The 16,901-nt window shown below is 44.9% G+C and overlaps 1 protein-coding gene across 5 annotated transcripts in view; it reads right to left on the reverse strand.

Moving 5' to 3' along the window:
* Window positions 1-778: 778 nt before the first annotated feature.
* The window catches only part of ARFGAP1 (ARF GTPase activating protein 1), a 30,963-nt gene continuing 14,840 nt past the window's right edge, over window positions 779-16,901 (reverse strand). For 2 of the 5 annotated variants that reach the window (XM_069751134.1, XM_069751133.1), the window contains exons 10-13: window positions 15,927-15,983; window positions 13,378-13,437; window positions 3,999-4,075; window positions 779-3,201 (exon numbers count right to left, since the gene is read on the reverse strand). In XM_069751134.1, the coding sequence (XP_069607235.1) occupies window positions 2,853-3,201; window positions 3,999-4,075; window positions 13,378-13,437; window positions 15,927-15,983 (543 nt within the window). In that variant the 3' untranslated portion in view covers window positions 779-2,852. The remainder of the gene's footprint in view (window positions 3,202-3,998; window positions 4,076-13,377; window positions 13,438-15,926; window positions 15,984-16,901) is intronic. The other 3 variants (XM_069751137.1, XM_069751136.1, XM_069751135.1) reach the window with 2 other exon arrangements.

The raw sequence follows: 16,901 nt of genomic DNA on the forward strand, positions 1-16,901 counted from the left end.
CAATAAAGCGCAATCCGGACTGTGTGAATATTACACAATGAGAGGGGTCAGCAATCTGCAGTCAGAGTGACAACCCCCTTCCGGACATCTGCGGGTGTATGGAGCGAGGGCCACAACTGCCATACATAAAACCATACCTCGACAACCTGGGGGCCACAGAGCTGCTCTGTCTGACACCATCGGGGCCCCGTCTTCAATGCTTCCAGTAATATTACATTAGGGCGTTGCTATATAAGCAGCTTTCTTACAGTTTCGAAGAGGAGGTTTAAGTAACGTCCAAGAAAGGGGCTCATAATTTATACCCACACCACATCTTGTTAACCCTTAAAAGACCCCTCACCCCTCTCCAAAGTAAAAAAAAATAAATAAATAAAAGAATTGTAATGGAAGGCTTTGCATTCACCATTTACACTATATTTAAAGTGGCAGTGTGCTGCTGATAAAAACCCAAACATGTCCGCACCAAGACCTTCCTCCCATTCACAGCTTTCTCTCTAAGGGCAGATGCTCCAATCGCCCCGTCCCTTCTGTCCCCTTACATGTGTCTCAGTTATATTATAGGGATGCTAACCCTAAAGAGTATTTTCTCTTCCTGCTGTTGCTCCCTGTTATCAGCCTCCTAGGCTCACTGCAGTGTTCTCCATTGGGTGCCATCCAGAGATTTCCCCCACACTCAGAGTTAATATACCATATCGCCGATGCGGAGAACATATACAGCCATTGCTGTAACTGATCTCAGGTTTAAGCCCCCCCCAACCACAACAAAAAGAACAGGATGTTGGGGGACGTCCGATCACACTTTATTTCTGAATGACATGATCACTAGGTAATAAATATATAGAATAAATGACATTAGAACCCTTCAAAGAGACCAGCGACATATTGCACAGCGATGATCCCTCTCCCGTAGACGAGGGATGAAACATTTCCATGGTTTACAGCAACAAGGGAGACATGAAAAGTAAAAAGAACAATTAATGGAATGTAAAAAGGATCAGGGGGCGCCGCTCTGCAACCTAAGGCCGTCACAGCATATTGGGGGGTGTAGTTTTGCAGCCAAACTGTAAGGCTCAGCTTGCCATCCTAGAGCACAATCGAGTCTTTTCCAGCTACCAGCGCACATTGGGAGTTATAGTTCAGAACTAGCTGGGAAGCCATGGGGTAGCCTCACACCCAAGGCCAAAGGGTACCCTCACCCGGATCTATGGCGGTTCATTAAATTCTCTTCAGCTTGAATTTTATCAAAATATCTATTTGTATATAGAAGCTATGATAACTTTTTAGACAACGGAACTCCCCACGCCACCCCCAACGGAGAAAAGAAAACAGCAAAATTATAAAAGTTCTCTCAAAGGAGAGTGAAAACCCACCCCATCCCGTGATGCTGGGAGACTTCCCCCCCAAAAACTACAGTAATTGCATTAGTACGTCTGGTCGCTAGCTCTAGTTATCCAGTTTAGTACCAGTAGGGGGAGCTAGACCCATCGAACACTGAGTGGAGATCCCGTGACATATAACATCAGAACCAACCGGGACAAGCAGAGCTGCAGTGTAAAGTACAGTGTCAGGAGAGAAGACCAGCCATAGCCTATAATGAGGCCAAAGACAAATTTCAGACTACCTCCAGACTCCAACAGGCACTGCAGCTAAGCCGGAGTCACTGATCAGAGCTCAGCTTTGATGGTGCAAAAAGTGTACCTGCACTTTTTCATTTAAAAGAACTGATGACATGTTGGCAGTTGTAATTAGTGGGGACCAGATCCAGAGACCTCAAAATCGTTTGATATGTTTCAATGATATGTGAGATTCACTTTAAAAACAAAAAAAGGCAACATTAAAGGGGTTATCCAGCTTTGGAGACATTTGGCTTAAATGCATGCATTTGGGACTAAAAATAATTTTGATAACTCGGTTTCTTTAAAAAGTCTGCACCGTTTGCCCTCTATAACCTTTGTGTTGCACTGTATATTGTTGGCTGCAAGATGAGTTAACTGAGAATCCATCAGTGAACTCAAGCTAAGGGTCTGCTGGAGAGTTTGTGACTGATCTGTTTTTCGGCCTCAGACAACAGCACAGTTGAAGGTCCAAGGGGAACAGGAGCCAGTAAAAGCCAAAAGGTGCATTTTTTTTTAGTGAAATCCAAATACAAGAATCGTTTTTCACCCAAAAAAGATGCATTTAATGAAGACGGAAAAAAAAAAAGAGTCTTAAAAAGGTGGACTACCCCTTTACATATATACTTGTTGGTAGATTGCACTTTACCTGGTGTATAAAAGAGAAAGCAGCAGCACGATGGGTTAAAGGCTGTTATGAGGTATATGGGGGACGGGGGGCACAGGGATGTAAGACATCACATCTTCCGCAATCACGACTGAAGTCATCCAAGCTACTTATACACTGCAGGAGAAGCACAATGTCCACTGGATACAGACGATGAACCTCTGCATGGCACAGAGCAGCCATAACGACCTCTGCACATCACTACACAGAAGGGGGCGCTACATATCGGCAGAGAGGAAACACGTGGGGCACTTTCCCGCAGCTTAAATACAAGGATGGGAGATCCGGAGGGCGGTCAGCAGAGAGAAGGAGATGATAAGAAGAGAATGTGCACGAACAACAGATGACTTGATTCAAGGAAGGACCAGTTGGGGGCGCCAATGCTGAACAGACCCAGTGGGCCCCACATTCCCAATTATCAGTAGAGATGAACACCGATTATGTATTACCCTTGCTCGGAATAGACCGACGACGGCGGCCGCCACGTCCCTTCCACGGCTCATGATGAAATAACTGGAAATTGGGTTCCCCTCTGCTCTATATCGCCCATCTGATACCCCTCCCCCAATACTCTACCAGTTGGAGTTCTCCCACCCCTCATCTGAAGCGGGTGCCTGACTACTGCCACCCTTCTTGCCCTTTCCTTCGGAATCCCAGTGGCTGTCCCAGTTCTCCCAGCTGTCACTGTTGCTGTTCTTGTTGTTCGAGGTGGTCCCGGACCCCCAAACCTCCCAGCTGTCTGAGCTCTTCCTCTCGGTGGCATTTTCAGGGAAGGTCCAGCTGTCCCCGCTGGGCGATTTTGTTGGCTTCTTCAATTCTTCAGAGCTTCCAAATGTCTCCCAAAAGGATTTTCCTGGGGTGGCATTCTGGTAACTATCGGCACCGTCGCCGCCCTGCTGATAGCCCTCGCCAGAGTGGGAGCTGCGAGAAAAGAGGGACCATGAACAAAACAGGAATAAGTCACATCATTCAACATATCTGCGGCTTCCTACATACAGCTTTTCACTCAGAACCATTATCAAGATTTCTCCATGCTGTCAGTGAATGAAAACATCCTGACTGACAGAACGTGAAGACCAGAGCCCACTTCATACTACTCAAAACGGGGTTTGTTAAGGCCCCCATAAACTAGCATCATGAGCTGAGCGCTCCTGCGTTCTCTATGAGAAATCCGCTGCCAGACTCATCTGGCGGCAGCTTAAGACAGAAAAAATTGGCAGTCAGATATCGGCGAGCTGACTAATGTGAATGAGGACCCCCAAAAGATGATATTAGGACAGAGTAAGATCCAGTGTGTCCGATTTCAGACTGCCGATCCTTTTGTCTTCAGCGACAAAGGCCCCCGCCAGAGTACTCTGGCAGCGGCTCTCTCAGAGAACACAGGAGTGTTGAGCGAGATAGCTGCCGGTTGAAGAACCATTTGGCTGACGTTAATCTAAAATGTAAGGGGGGGGCTGTAGAATTATATCTAGTGTAGGCAAATGTCTGAAAGCAGAACATATCCATCTGCTGCAGTTTGTTACAATGTATCGGTGCAACTGAAACCAAATCAGTCTGAGGACTGTGCAAACGGATACAACTGTAGCAAATACCCTGTTTGTTGGGCACAGCGTGGTGGGGGGGTGTAATATGCTCCAGAGATAAGACTCAGGTCTGTGTATACACCATTACACTGATGGGGGGGGGGGGGGGATTAGTGACAGACTGCGGTCACTTACCTTTCCGTGTTGTCCTCACTTTTGCCTGAAAAAAACGTGGTGACATCTCTCCAGCCCTTGGAACTGACACCCTGGACCTGCAAGATGCACCAGCGTTAGGCATCGTTCACACACAGTGCCGAAAATATGGCAGTGAGACCCCTGGGGCCGCATGTATAACCGTAACATAATGCATTGTACTTCTGTGAGCCACTTATGTAGTTAAGGCCAAGATCGCCCCTGGTCCACATGAGACAAGATTACACCGCTCCATGATCGCCCAAACTCCGGGCCTTGTGCCCATAGCGGGGGATTGCGGCCTCGCCCTGGACATGCTGCTCTTGGACTTAGAACCCCTTTAAGTGACCCAAGCCCCCCTCTAATATGGTCTTTTCTCAAAGGCATTTGCCCTATACACAGGCAAAAATCTGCCAACATACAGGTGAAATGTGTCCTAGGGCTGCAGTCACACAGGAAAAGCCAATGGTGGCCTTTTGACAAAAAAAAAATTATTTTACATTTATTTTACTGCATGGAGAAGACTTGGGGGGGCTATATTTTTCTATATAGAGGTATTGGTTTACTAGACAGTATTTTTTTTTTTTCTACAATAGAAGTCAATTTGTCTGATTTTTCTCTTTATAGGTATATTTTTGAGTAAAATGTAAATTGTTCTTTTATTCTATAAACTTCTGACAACATGTCTCCGAAGTTCCAAGCAATAAATTTTGTATTTATTTTTGGAAAATGAGAAATGGCCAAAATAAAAAAAAAAATAAAAAAAAGTGCTTGCAGACCTCAAATTATGCGAAAAAACAGTTCATAATCATTTAGAAACAACAATACTAATATTTTACCTCAGGAAGAGTTCAGAGATCAATATTTTGTGGAATAACCATGATTTTTAATCACAGCTTTCATGCGTCCTGGCATGCTTTCCACCAGTCTTTCACACTGCTTCTGGCGCAAAAATGTAAACAGTTCTTCTCTGTCTGATGGCTTGTGACTATCCAGCATCCTCTTGATTACATTCCAGAGGTTTTCAATGGGGTTCAGCTCTGGAGGCTGCGCTGCCCATGACCCCGATCCTCCACCAAATTTCACAGTGGGTGCCAGACACTGTGGCTTGTACGCCTCTCCAGGTCTCCGTCTAACTATTAGACGACCAGGTGTTGATCTTGGGATGCTTCAGCAAGGCTGGAATTGGGCAGGTTGTTCTTTGCGAAGGACGTATGAATCAAGCCCCATACAAGGTTATCCTGGAAAAACAGTTGATTCCTTCTGCTCAGGCAATGTTCCCCAACTCTGAGGACTGGTTTTTCCAGCAGGATAATGCGCCATGCCACACATCTAGGCCAATCAAAGTGTGGATGTAGGACCACCACATCATGTCCCTGTCATGGGCAGCCAAATCTGCAGACCTGAACCCCATTGAAAACCTCTGGAATGTAATCAAGAGGAAGATGGATAGTCACAAGCCATCAAACAAAGAAGAACTGCTTACATTTTTGTACCAGGAGTGGCATGAGGTCACCGAAAATCAGTGTGAAAGACTGGTGGAAAGCATGCCAAGACGCAAGAAAGCTGTAATTAAAAATCATGGTTATTCCACAAAATATTGATTTCTGAACTCTTCCTGTGGTAAAACATTAGTATTGTTGTTTCTAAATTATGAACTTGTGGGTTTTTTTTGCATTATTTGAAGTCTGCAAGCAATGCATTTTTTATTATTTTGACCATTTCTCATTTTCAGAAAATAAATACAAAATGTATTGCTTGGAACTTCGAAGACATGTTGTCAGTAGTTTATAGAATAAAAGCACAATTTACATTTTACTCAAAAATATACCTATAAAGAGAAAAATCAGACAAACTGGACATTTTGCAGTGGTCTCTTAATTTTTGCCAGAGCTGTATTGGACATAGGCAAGACTCCAAAAATATACCTCAGACACGACCCCTTTGCTGGTTGCCACCTGTTCATCTTTCTGTCGCCTTGCGCCATATCTCCGGCCTCTTCGCGATAGGCCATGACGCCTGGCGTATCCAAGCCAGAGCTCACTGGAAGTCGTAATGACACGACGTTAATGTTGTGACTATATGAGGCAGCGAGCTCCAGCCTGGATGTGGCCGGTAGTTATAGCCTGTACTTAAAGGGAACCGGTCACCATTTTTGTGTCATACCAGCTAAAAATATCATCTTGGTCAGCATGTCCTTTAAGATGCCGAAGATGCAGTGCACAGGAAACAACAGGGCGGCCAGAGATCAGCGCTGGGATGAGTATTGGCAAATTTTTTTTTTTTATATTTCCAACTACGGGTTGTACGGAAGTCAGATTTTTGTAAGTCGATGGCGGCCTGTGTACAACACACGGTACTTGCATAATGCAAATAGAAAAAGTCTACATACCCCTGTTACCATACCAGGGTTTTGTCATATAAAGAAAAATAAAAACAACAAGAAGAATAATTTCAGAATTTTCCACATCCTTTAATGTCACTCATTATCTGTACAAATCTATTAGGAAACAAACAAATCAATTTTGAGGGTGAAAATATAACAAAACTAAAATAACGAGAATGCTTATTTAATTTAAAGGGAACCTGTCACCCCAAAAATCGTATATGAGCCATGCCCACCCGCATCAGTGGCTTATCTACAGTATTCTGTAATGCTGTAGATAAGCCCCCGATGTATCCTGAAAGATAAGAAAAACAGGTTAGATTATACTCACACAGGGGCGGTCCGGGTCTGATGGGCGTCGTGGTCCGGCACCTGCTAGCTTCATACGATGATGTCCTCTTCTTGTCTTCACGCTGCGGCTCCGGCGCAGACGTACTGTGTCTGCCCTGTTGAGGACAGAGCAAAGTACTGCAGTGGGCAGGCGCTGGGCCTCTCTGACCTTTCCCGACGCCTGCCCACTGCAGTACTTTGCCCTACCCTCAACAGGGCAGACAAAGTACGCCTGCGCCAAAGCCGCAGAAGGAAAACAAGAGAACATCGAATGAAGATGGGAGGTGTTGGACCCGGACCACGACGCCCATCGGACCGGACCGCACCGGGACCGCCCCTGGGTGTTTTTCTTATCTTTCAGGATACATCGGGGGCTTATCTACAGCATTATAGAATGCTGTAGATAAGCCTCTGATGCCGGTGGCCTTAGCTCATGTACGATTTTTGGGGTGACAGATTCCCTTTAACCCCTTCCCGACCCATGACGCCACGTAGGCGTCATGAAAGTCGGTGCCAATCCGACCCATGACGCCTATGTGGCGTCATGGAAAGATCGCGTCCCTGCAGATCGGGTGAAAGGGTTAACTCCCATTTCACCCGATCTGCAGGGACAGGGGGAGTGGTAGTTTAGCCCAGGGGGGTGGCTTCACCCCCCCGTGGCTACGATCGCTCTGATTGGCTGTTGAAAGTGAAACTGCCAGTCAGAGCGATTTGTAATATTTCACCTATTATAACTGGTGAAATATTACAATCCAGCCATGGCTGATGCTGCAATATCATCGGCCATGGCTGGAAACACTAATGTGCCCCCACCCCACCGATTGCCCCCCCAGCCCTCCGATCTGTCCGGTACACTGCTCCGGCTCCCCTCCGTCCTGTGCTCCACTCCCCCCCGTGCTCTTGTCCGCTCCCCCCGTGCTCCAATCACCCCCCCCTGCACTCCGATCCACCCCCCGTGCTCCGTTCCACACCCCCCCCGTGCTCCGTTCCACCCCTCCCGCGCTCTGATCCACCCCCCCATGCTCCGATCCCCCACCCTCGTGCTCCCTCCACCCCATCATACTTACCGATCCTGCCGGGGTCCGTCCGTCTTCTCCCTGGGCGCCGCCATCTTCCAAAATGGCGGGCGCATGTGCAGTGCGCCCGCCGAATCTGCCGGCCGGCAGATTCGTTCCAAAGTGCATTTTGATCACTGAGATAATCTATCACAGTGATCAAAATAAAAAAAAATAATAAATGACCCCCCCCCCCTGTCACCCCCATAGGTAGGGACAATAAAAAAAATAAAGAATTTTTTTTTTCCACTAATGTTAGAATAGGGTTAGGGTTAGGGCTAGGGTTAGGGCTAGGGTTTCGGTATGTGCACACGTATTCTGGTACTCTGCGGATTTGATAAATCCGCAGTGCTAAACCGCTGCGGATTTACCGCGTTTTTTCTGCGCATTTCACTGCGGTTTTACAACTGCGATTTTCTATTGGAGCAGTTGTAAAACCGCTGCGGAATCCGCAGAAAGCGACATGCTGCGGAATGTAAACCGCTGCGTTTCCGTGCAGTTTTTCCGCAGCATGTGTACAGCGATTTTTGTTTCCCATAGGTTTACATTGAACTGTAAACTCATGGGAAACTGCTGCGGATCCGCAGCGTTTTCCGCAGTGTGCACAAACCTTTATTATTAGGCTATGTGCAAACGGTGCGGATTTGGCTGCAGATCCTCAGCGGATTTGGCTGCGTATCCGCAGCGGATTGGCCACTGCGGATTCGCAGCAGTGTTCTATCAGGTTTACAGTACCATGTAAACCTATGGAAAACCAAATCCGCTGTGCCCATGGTGCGGAAAATACCGCGCGGAAACGCTGCGTTGTATTTTCCGCAGCATGTCAATTCTTTGTGCGGATTCCGCAGCGTTTTACACCTGTTCCTCAATAGGAATCCGCAGGTGAAATCCGCACAAAAAAACACTGGAAATCCGCGGAAAATCCGCAGGTAAAACGCAGTGCCTTTTACCCGCGGATTTTTAAAAAATGATGCTGAAAAATCTCACACGAATCCGCAACGTGGGCACATAGCCTTAGGGTTAGGGTTGGAATTAGGGTTGTGATTAGGGTTATGGCTACAGTTGGGATTAGAGTTAGGGGTGTGTTGGGGTTAGTGTTGGAATTGAGGGGTTACCACTGTTTAGGGGGTCTCCAAACACAACATGGCGCCACCATTGATTCCAGCCAATCTCGTATTCAAAAAGTCAAATGGTGCTCCCTCAATTCCGAGCCCCGACGTGTGCCCAAACAGTGGTTTACCCCCACATATGGGGTACCAGCATACTCAGGACAAACTGCGCAACAATTACTGGGGTCCAATTTCTCCTGTTACCCTTGTGAAAATAAAAAAATGCTTGCTAAAACATCATTTTTGAGGAAAGAAAAATGATTTTTTATTTTCACGGCTCTGCGTTGTAAACGTCTGTGAAGCACTTGTGCTCACCACATATCTAGATAAGTTCCTTGGGGGGTCTAGTTTCTAAAATGGGGTCACTTGTGGGGGGTTTCTACTGTTTAGGCACACCAGGGGCTCTGCAAACGCAACGTGACGCCCGCAGACCATTCCATCAAAGTCTGCATTTCAAAAGTCACTACTTCCCTTCTGAGCCCCGACGTGTGCCCAAACAGTGGTTTACCTCCACACATGGGCTATCAGCGTACTCAGGAGAAACTGGACAACAACTTTTGGGGTCAAATTTCTCCTGTTACCCTTGGGAAAATAAAAAATTGCAGGCTAAAAGATCATTTTTGAGAAAATATATATAAATTTTTTTATTTTCATGGCTCTGCGTTATAAACTTCTGTGAAGCACTTGGGGGTTCAAAGTCCTCACCACACATCTAGATTAGTTCCTTTGGGGGTCTAGTTTCCAAAATGGGGTCATTTCTGGGGGATCTCCAATGTTTAGGCGCACAGGGGCTCTCCAAACGTGACATGGTGTCCGCTAATGATTGGAATAAATATTCCATTTAAAAAGCCAAATGGCGTGCCTTCCCTTCCGAGCCCTGCCGTGCGCCCAAACAGTGGTTTACCAGTGGGGTATCAGCGTACTCAGGACAAACTGGACAACAACATTTGGGGTCCAATTTCTCCTATTACCCTTGGCAAAATAGGAAATTCCAGGCTAAAAAATCATTTTTGAGGAAAGAAAAATTATTTTTTATTTTCATGGCTCTGCGTTATAAACTTCTGTGAAGCACCTGGGGGTTTAAAGTGCTCAATATGCATCTAGATAAGTTCCTTGGGGGGTCTAGTTTCCAAAATGGGGTCACTTGTGGGGGAGCTCCAATGTTTAGGCACACAGGGGCTCTCCAAACGCGACATGGTGTCCGCTAACAATTGGAGCTAATTTTCCATTCAAAAAGTCAAATGGCGCGCCTTCCCTTCCGAGCCCTGCCGTGTGCCCAAACAGTGGTTTACCCCCACATATGAGGTATCGGCGTACTCGGGAGAAATTGCCCAACAAATTTTATGATCCATTTTATCCTATTGCCCATGTGAAAATGAAAAAATTGAGGCTAAAAGAATTTTTTCGTGAAAAAAAAGTAATTTTTCATTTTTACGGATCAATTTGTGAAGCACCTGGGGGTTCAAAGTGCTCACTATGCATCTAGATAAGTTCCTTGGGGCGTCTAGTTTCCAAAATGGGGTCACTTGTGGGGGAGCTCCAATTTTTAGGCACACGGGGACTCTCCAAACGTGACATGGTGTCCGCTAAAGAGTTGAGCCAATTTTTCATTCAAAAAGTCAAATGGCGCTCCTTCCCTTCCAAGCCCTGCCGTGCGCCCAAACAGTGGTTTACCCCCACTTATGAAGTATCAGCGTACTCAGGACAAATTGGACAACAACTTTCGTGGTTCAGTTTCTCCTTTTACCATTGGGAAAATAAAAAAATTGTTGCTAAAATATAATTTTTGTGACTAAAAAGTTAAATGTTCATTTTTTCCTTCCATGTTGCTTCTGCTGCTGTTAAGCACCTGAAGGGTTAATAAACTTCTTGAATGTGGTTTTGTGCACCTTGAGGGGTGCAGTTTTTAGAATGGTGTCACTTTTGGGTATTTTCAGCCATATAGACCCCTCAAACTGACTTCAAATGTGAGGTGGTCCCTAAAAAAAAATGGTTTTGTAAATTTCGTTGTAAAAATGAGAAATCGCTGGTCAAATTTTAACCCTTATAACTTCCTAGCAAAAAAAAATTTTGTTTCCAAAATTGTGCTGATGTAAAGTTTACATGTGGGAAATGTTATTTATTAACTATTTTGTGTCACATAACTCTCTGGTTTAACAGAATAAAAATTCAAAATGTGAAAATTGTGAAATTTTCAAAATTTTCGCCAAATTTCCGTTTTTATCGCAAATAAACGCATAATTTATTGACCTAAATTTACCACTAACATGAAGCCCAATATGTCACGAAAAAACAATCTCAGAACCGCTAGGATCCGTTGAAGCGTTCCTGAGTTATTACCTCATAAAGGGACACTGGTCAGAATTGCAAAAAACGGCAAGGTCTTTAAGGTCAAAATAGGCTGGGTCATGAAGGGGTTAATCTCATGCTATATAGTAGTGAGGATACCGCTGCCAACATTTACAGTGATTCTAATTAACCCCATATAAAGTTTAGCTGTTCTAATAGGATTTTCATGACATTTTCTTAGTTGCATTTTACAGCAAAGCCAAGGTCCGTAAACAGCTTACAACACAGCAAAGGATTCTCATTGATGAAAGTTATCAATTAGAGGAAGGGTACAAAAATAAACCTAAAAAAATTCCAAGGCATTAGATAAACCATTGAATATAGTGAAGACTCATCAAGAAGTCGTTTAAGCTTGGCACAACAATGACATTACCTAGAATTGAGGACGTGAGAAAGTGGGGGAAAAAAAAGCGCAATAGGGTCTTAACTGAAAAATAAAGGTGCAGAAAAAAAGTATCCGCTCACCTGATAAGAGTTGCACCTAAGCAACATGTTTAGCATATATCAGCTGCTGCAAGACATGGGTAGAGTGGCATGAAATCTGGGTGAAGTGTCAATAGATGCGCCGCTGATGATCATAGAGGAGACCTGAAACATGTTCAATAAAGCTTTGAAAAGTACACAGTCTATGATCATCATCAGCTCATCCATTGACACTTCACCCGGATTTCATTACCTAGAACTGGACGTCCTTCAAAAATTGATAAAAAGAAAAAAATTGGTCCTGGAGGCTGCCAAAAGGCCTACAGCAACATTATAGGAGCTGCAGGAATACCTGGTAAATACTGATGGTGCATATTTGACACAAAGCATCGCCAAAAGGATGCCATACCTACAGTAAAGCATGGTGGAGGCAGCATTATGCTTTGGGGCTTTACTTTAGTCAATAAGGAGGGGAATTATGAACAGTTCCAAATATCTATCAATTTTACAACAAAACCTTCAGGGCTCTGCTAATAGCTGAAGATTAATTTCACCTTTCAGCATGACAACGACTCTAAGCATGCCACCATACCAATTAACTAAAGAATGGCTTCACCAGAAGATGATCAAAGCTTTGGAATGGCCCAGCCAGAGCACAGATCTGAATCCAATTGATAATCTGTGGGTGACCTGAAATGGGTGCTGCAAGGAAGAGTGGGCAAAGATTGCCAATTTCTGATGTGACATGCTGAGACTCCTACCCCAAAAACACTAAATACTGTCATAAATTCAAAGAGTGCTGCAACAAAATATTAGTTTAAGGGTGTGCATATTTATGCAACCACTTTATTATATTTATTTTTCACCTGGTTTACTTTTTCAATTGAATTGTACAGATCATGGGGGACATTAAAGGTGGAAAAAGCCCCGAAATGATTATGATTTTTGTGTGTGTGTGTGTATATATATATATATATATATATATATATATATATATATATATATATATATATATATATATATATGTATATATATGTATATGTGTGTGTGTGTGTGTGTGTGTGTGTGTGTGTGTGTGTGTGTGTGTGTGTGTGTGTGTGTGTGTGTGTGTGTGTATATATATATATATATATATATATATATATATATATATATATATATATATATATATATGTATGTATATATACACACAGTATATCATATCCAGGATACTGGCTACTGTACACAGAGCCTGGATCCTGCCAATACCTGTCATAACTCACCAGCATCATGTCCGCAGGGGGGCAGCATGGACAGTAAAGGACAAATACAGATTAGACAAGGATTTGGACATGAACAATGCGGCACAAAGGGCATCTCCCACTCCAAAGTCATATTAAGGAATAGTGTTCCCTTAGAGCATTTAAAGGGGAACACAGAGGAATAGGAGGACTTGTTGTTAACAGGTTTCCTAATGATCCAAAAATAAGAATGGGGCTGGCTTAGCTTGGCGGCTCCCAGCCAGCCCCATTCACCATCAGAACTGATGTTAATCCGAAGTCAGATGTAGAACTATCGGGACCGGCGCCAATAACTTAAGGTCATGGTACCTTCTTATCCAATCAAGTTTAACGTTTGTGCATTAAGCCCCCCTGCCTTCTTAGAATATGTGCATAGGGTGAATGGGGGGGTGATTACCCAGACTACACCCTGGACTGGAGATGCCCGCTACGTGCCAGCACAACTCCTACCTTTGATGCAATAACAGACATTGAACTGCTGACATCTTCTAAGATCCGACCATCCTTCACCTGTTGAGTTGGAAAAGGGGAGGAGAAGGTATGTGAGCTCAAGGAGGAATGAGGAGGATGGCAGGCGGAGGGGAATGACACCCGCCTAATCACAGCTCTGCTTTTAAACATCTTATTCCAAGGCATACTTCTATTACTTTGCAAGTACTATTTTGCATTCCATCTTCTCTCTAGTCACATCCAGAGCTGCATTTATGGGATTGTACTTGTCTTGATTTACATCAGAGGTGCAGCCATTGTGCACTACAGCAGCCGTGTGTCACAACAGTGCGGGGAGACAAAAGCACAAATCAGCATGCAGCTCTGGATGTGAATGGACTAGGAGATGTCAGAGTTTACACACTTCACATATTAGCAAAATGTTTAAAAGTAAAGCTGTGATGTAAGTGATAGCAGTGCTGGGTGCAGGTTGTGATTATAAAGTGTATGCCACAATGCTATACAGTATACAAAAGTTGAGTCACTGAATACCAACATTACATGTTCTGTACTGATCCTGAGTTACATCCTGTATTATACCCCAGAGCTGCACTCACTATTCTGCTGGTGCAGTCACTGTGTACATACATTACATTACTTATCCAGTACTGATCCTGAGTTATATTCTGTATTATACTCCAGAGCTGCACTCACTATTCTGCTGGTGGAGTCACTGTGTACATACATTACAGTACTTATCCAGTACTGATCCTGAGTTATATCCTGTATTCTACTGCAGAGCTACACTCACTATTCTGCTGGTGGAGTCACTGTGTACATATATTACATTACTTATCCTGTACTGATCCTGAGTTACATCCTGTATTATACCCCCCAGCTGCACTCACTATTCTGCTGATGCAGTCACTGTGTACATACATTACATTACTTATCCTGTACTGATCCTGAGTTACATCCTGTATTATACCCTAGAGCTGCACTCACTGTTCTGCTGGTGGAGTCACTGTGTACATACATTACATTACTTATCCTGTACTGATCCTGAGTTACATCCTGTATTATACCCCAGAGCTGCACTCACTATTCTGCTGGTGCAGTCACTGTGTACATACATTACATTACATTACTTACCCTGTACTGATCCGGAGTTACATCCTGTAATACAGAGGTCCCCAACTCCAGTCCTCAAGGCCCACCAACAGGTCATGTTTTCAGGATTTCCTTTGCATTGCACAGGTGATGCAATTATTACCTGGGCAAGACTAAGGAAATCCTGAAAACATGACATGTTGGTGGGCCTTGAGGACTGGAGTTGGGGACCTCTGCTGTAATATACTGCAGAGCTGCACTCACTATTCTGCTGGTGCAGTCACTGTGTACATACATTACATAACTTATCCTGTACTGATCCTGAGTTATATTCTGTATTATACTCCAGAGCTGCACTCACTATTCTGCTGGTGGAGTCACTGTGTACATACATTACATTACTTACCCTGTACTGATCCGGAGTTACATCCTGTATTATACTGCAGAGCTGCACTCACTATTTTGCTGGTGCAGTCACTGTGTACATACATTACATAACTTATCCTGTACTGATCCTGAGTTATATTCTGTATTATACTCCAGAGCTGCACTCACTATTCTGCTGGTGCAGTCACTGTGTACATACATTACAGTACTTATCCTGTACTGATCCTGAGTTACATCCTGTATTATACTCATGAGCTGCACTCACTATTTTGCTGGAGGAGTCACTGTATACATACATTAGATATCCTGTACTGATCCTGAGTTACATCCTGTATTATACTCCAGAGCTGTACTCACTATTCTGCTGGTGCAGTCACTGTGTACATACATTACATATCCTGTACTGATCCTGAGTTACCTCCTGTATTATACTCCAGAGCTGCACTCACTATTCTGCTGGTGCAGTCACTGTGTACATACATTACATATCCTGTACTGATCCTGAGTTACATACTGTATTATACTCCAGAGCTGTACTCACTATTCTGCTGGTGGAGTCACTGTGTACATACATTACTTATCCTGTACTGATCCTGAGTTACATACTGTATTATACTCCAGAGCTGTACTCACTATTCTGCTGGTGGAGTCACTGTGTACATACATTACATTACTTATCCTGTACTGATCCTGAGTTACCTCCTGCATTATGCTCCAGAGCTGCACTCCCTATTCTGCAGCATTTCAGGATGAGTACAGTCTACATTTCATGACTAGTGTTTAAAGTGACTCAGCGTTTCATACACATTATAGAAGCGGGAGCATATGGTGAACATACCCTTTAAGCAGCGTGAGTAAAGCAGTGTGTGTCTGGGGTTAGAAATGCCAGGAAGGGATTAAGAGAAAGAGCTGCAGGTAAGAATGGCGTATAGAGCAATGATAGGACAGAGGAGACGGAGGCGCCATGCAGCCGGACGGCACGGATTCGCGTGTGGCGTGTGAGTCAGTCACCGCGCGGAGCCCCACAACCAGCAGCGACCATCTTGGCACACGGGTAAGACACCGGAAGTTACCTTCTCTTGGGCTGGTTTGACAACTGTTTCATTAATAGTCTGGCCTAGCTCAGAGGCCTATCCAGGAGAGAAAGAAGAGGACAGACGTCAGGGAGGAGGACGAGGCTGCGGCACGCCACGGACTACGTATGTGCAGGACCACACATGCAACCAGAGGGATGGAGACCAGTCATGCACAGGGAGGCGAGAACAGACATAGGGGAGTCATATCTAGGGGCCGGCGGGACCACCATAAGGTGGTGGAGGTTACATCTACATAGAAATGTTCAGGAAACCCCGGACTTGTGTGTCACATGTACTCCAATCACATCCGAAGCTGCATTATGCATCTATCAGCACTGCACTCACAGGGGGCAGCCATGTTTGTTATAAGGACTACATCTCCCACAATGCAATGAAGCCGCGCACAATCTCCAATGCCTCCGAGTTACATCAGGTCACAGAGGAGCACCGATAGAAACCAGCAGCATTTAGTAAGCAGCTCTGGGTGTGAGTGGAGCAGAACACATGATTATAGGTCAGCTCACAATGAAGCACCCTGGGATATGACCGGCAGGAGGCACAGGCAGATGGCAATGTGGCAGCAGAAGGGGGGTTCAGCAGGGTTTGGAGGAGAAAAGGGAGAGGCTGAGAGAAGACAACATACTTGCTACAAAGACCAGGCCTGAGCTATGGAAGGTAGGAGACGGATGAGGGAAGAGGCCTTGGGGCCTGGCTGGACAGACAGACAGCGCACAGACGGACCATGCACACATCTATATATATGATGCCTGGATTACCGGCTCCGCTGGATGCTTGGTCCCTCCCCAAAACTGCACAGGGGCAGTGATGGCGGGGGAGGGGAGAAGAGACTAACTTTAGTAATGACACAGAGACCCCGAGATTATCACGCCTCACCGCAGCCACTTACTGATCCCCCAATACAGTCAGCAGGTAGGGGCTAGAAACTTGTCCTCCTGGCTAATCCGCATAGTC

The sequence above is a fragment of the Ranitomeya imitator genome, chromosome 2, assembly GCF_032444005.1.
Source record: "Ranitomeya imitator isolate aRanImi1 chromosome 2, aRanImi1.pri, whole genome shotgun sequence".
Taxonomy (NCBI): Eukaryota; Metazoa; Chordata; class Amphibia; order Anura; family Dendrobatidae; genus Ranitomeya; species Ranitomeya imitator.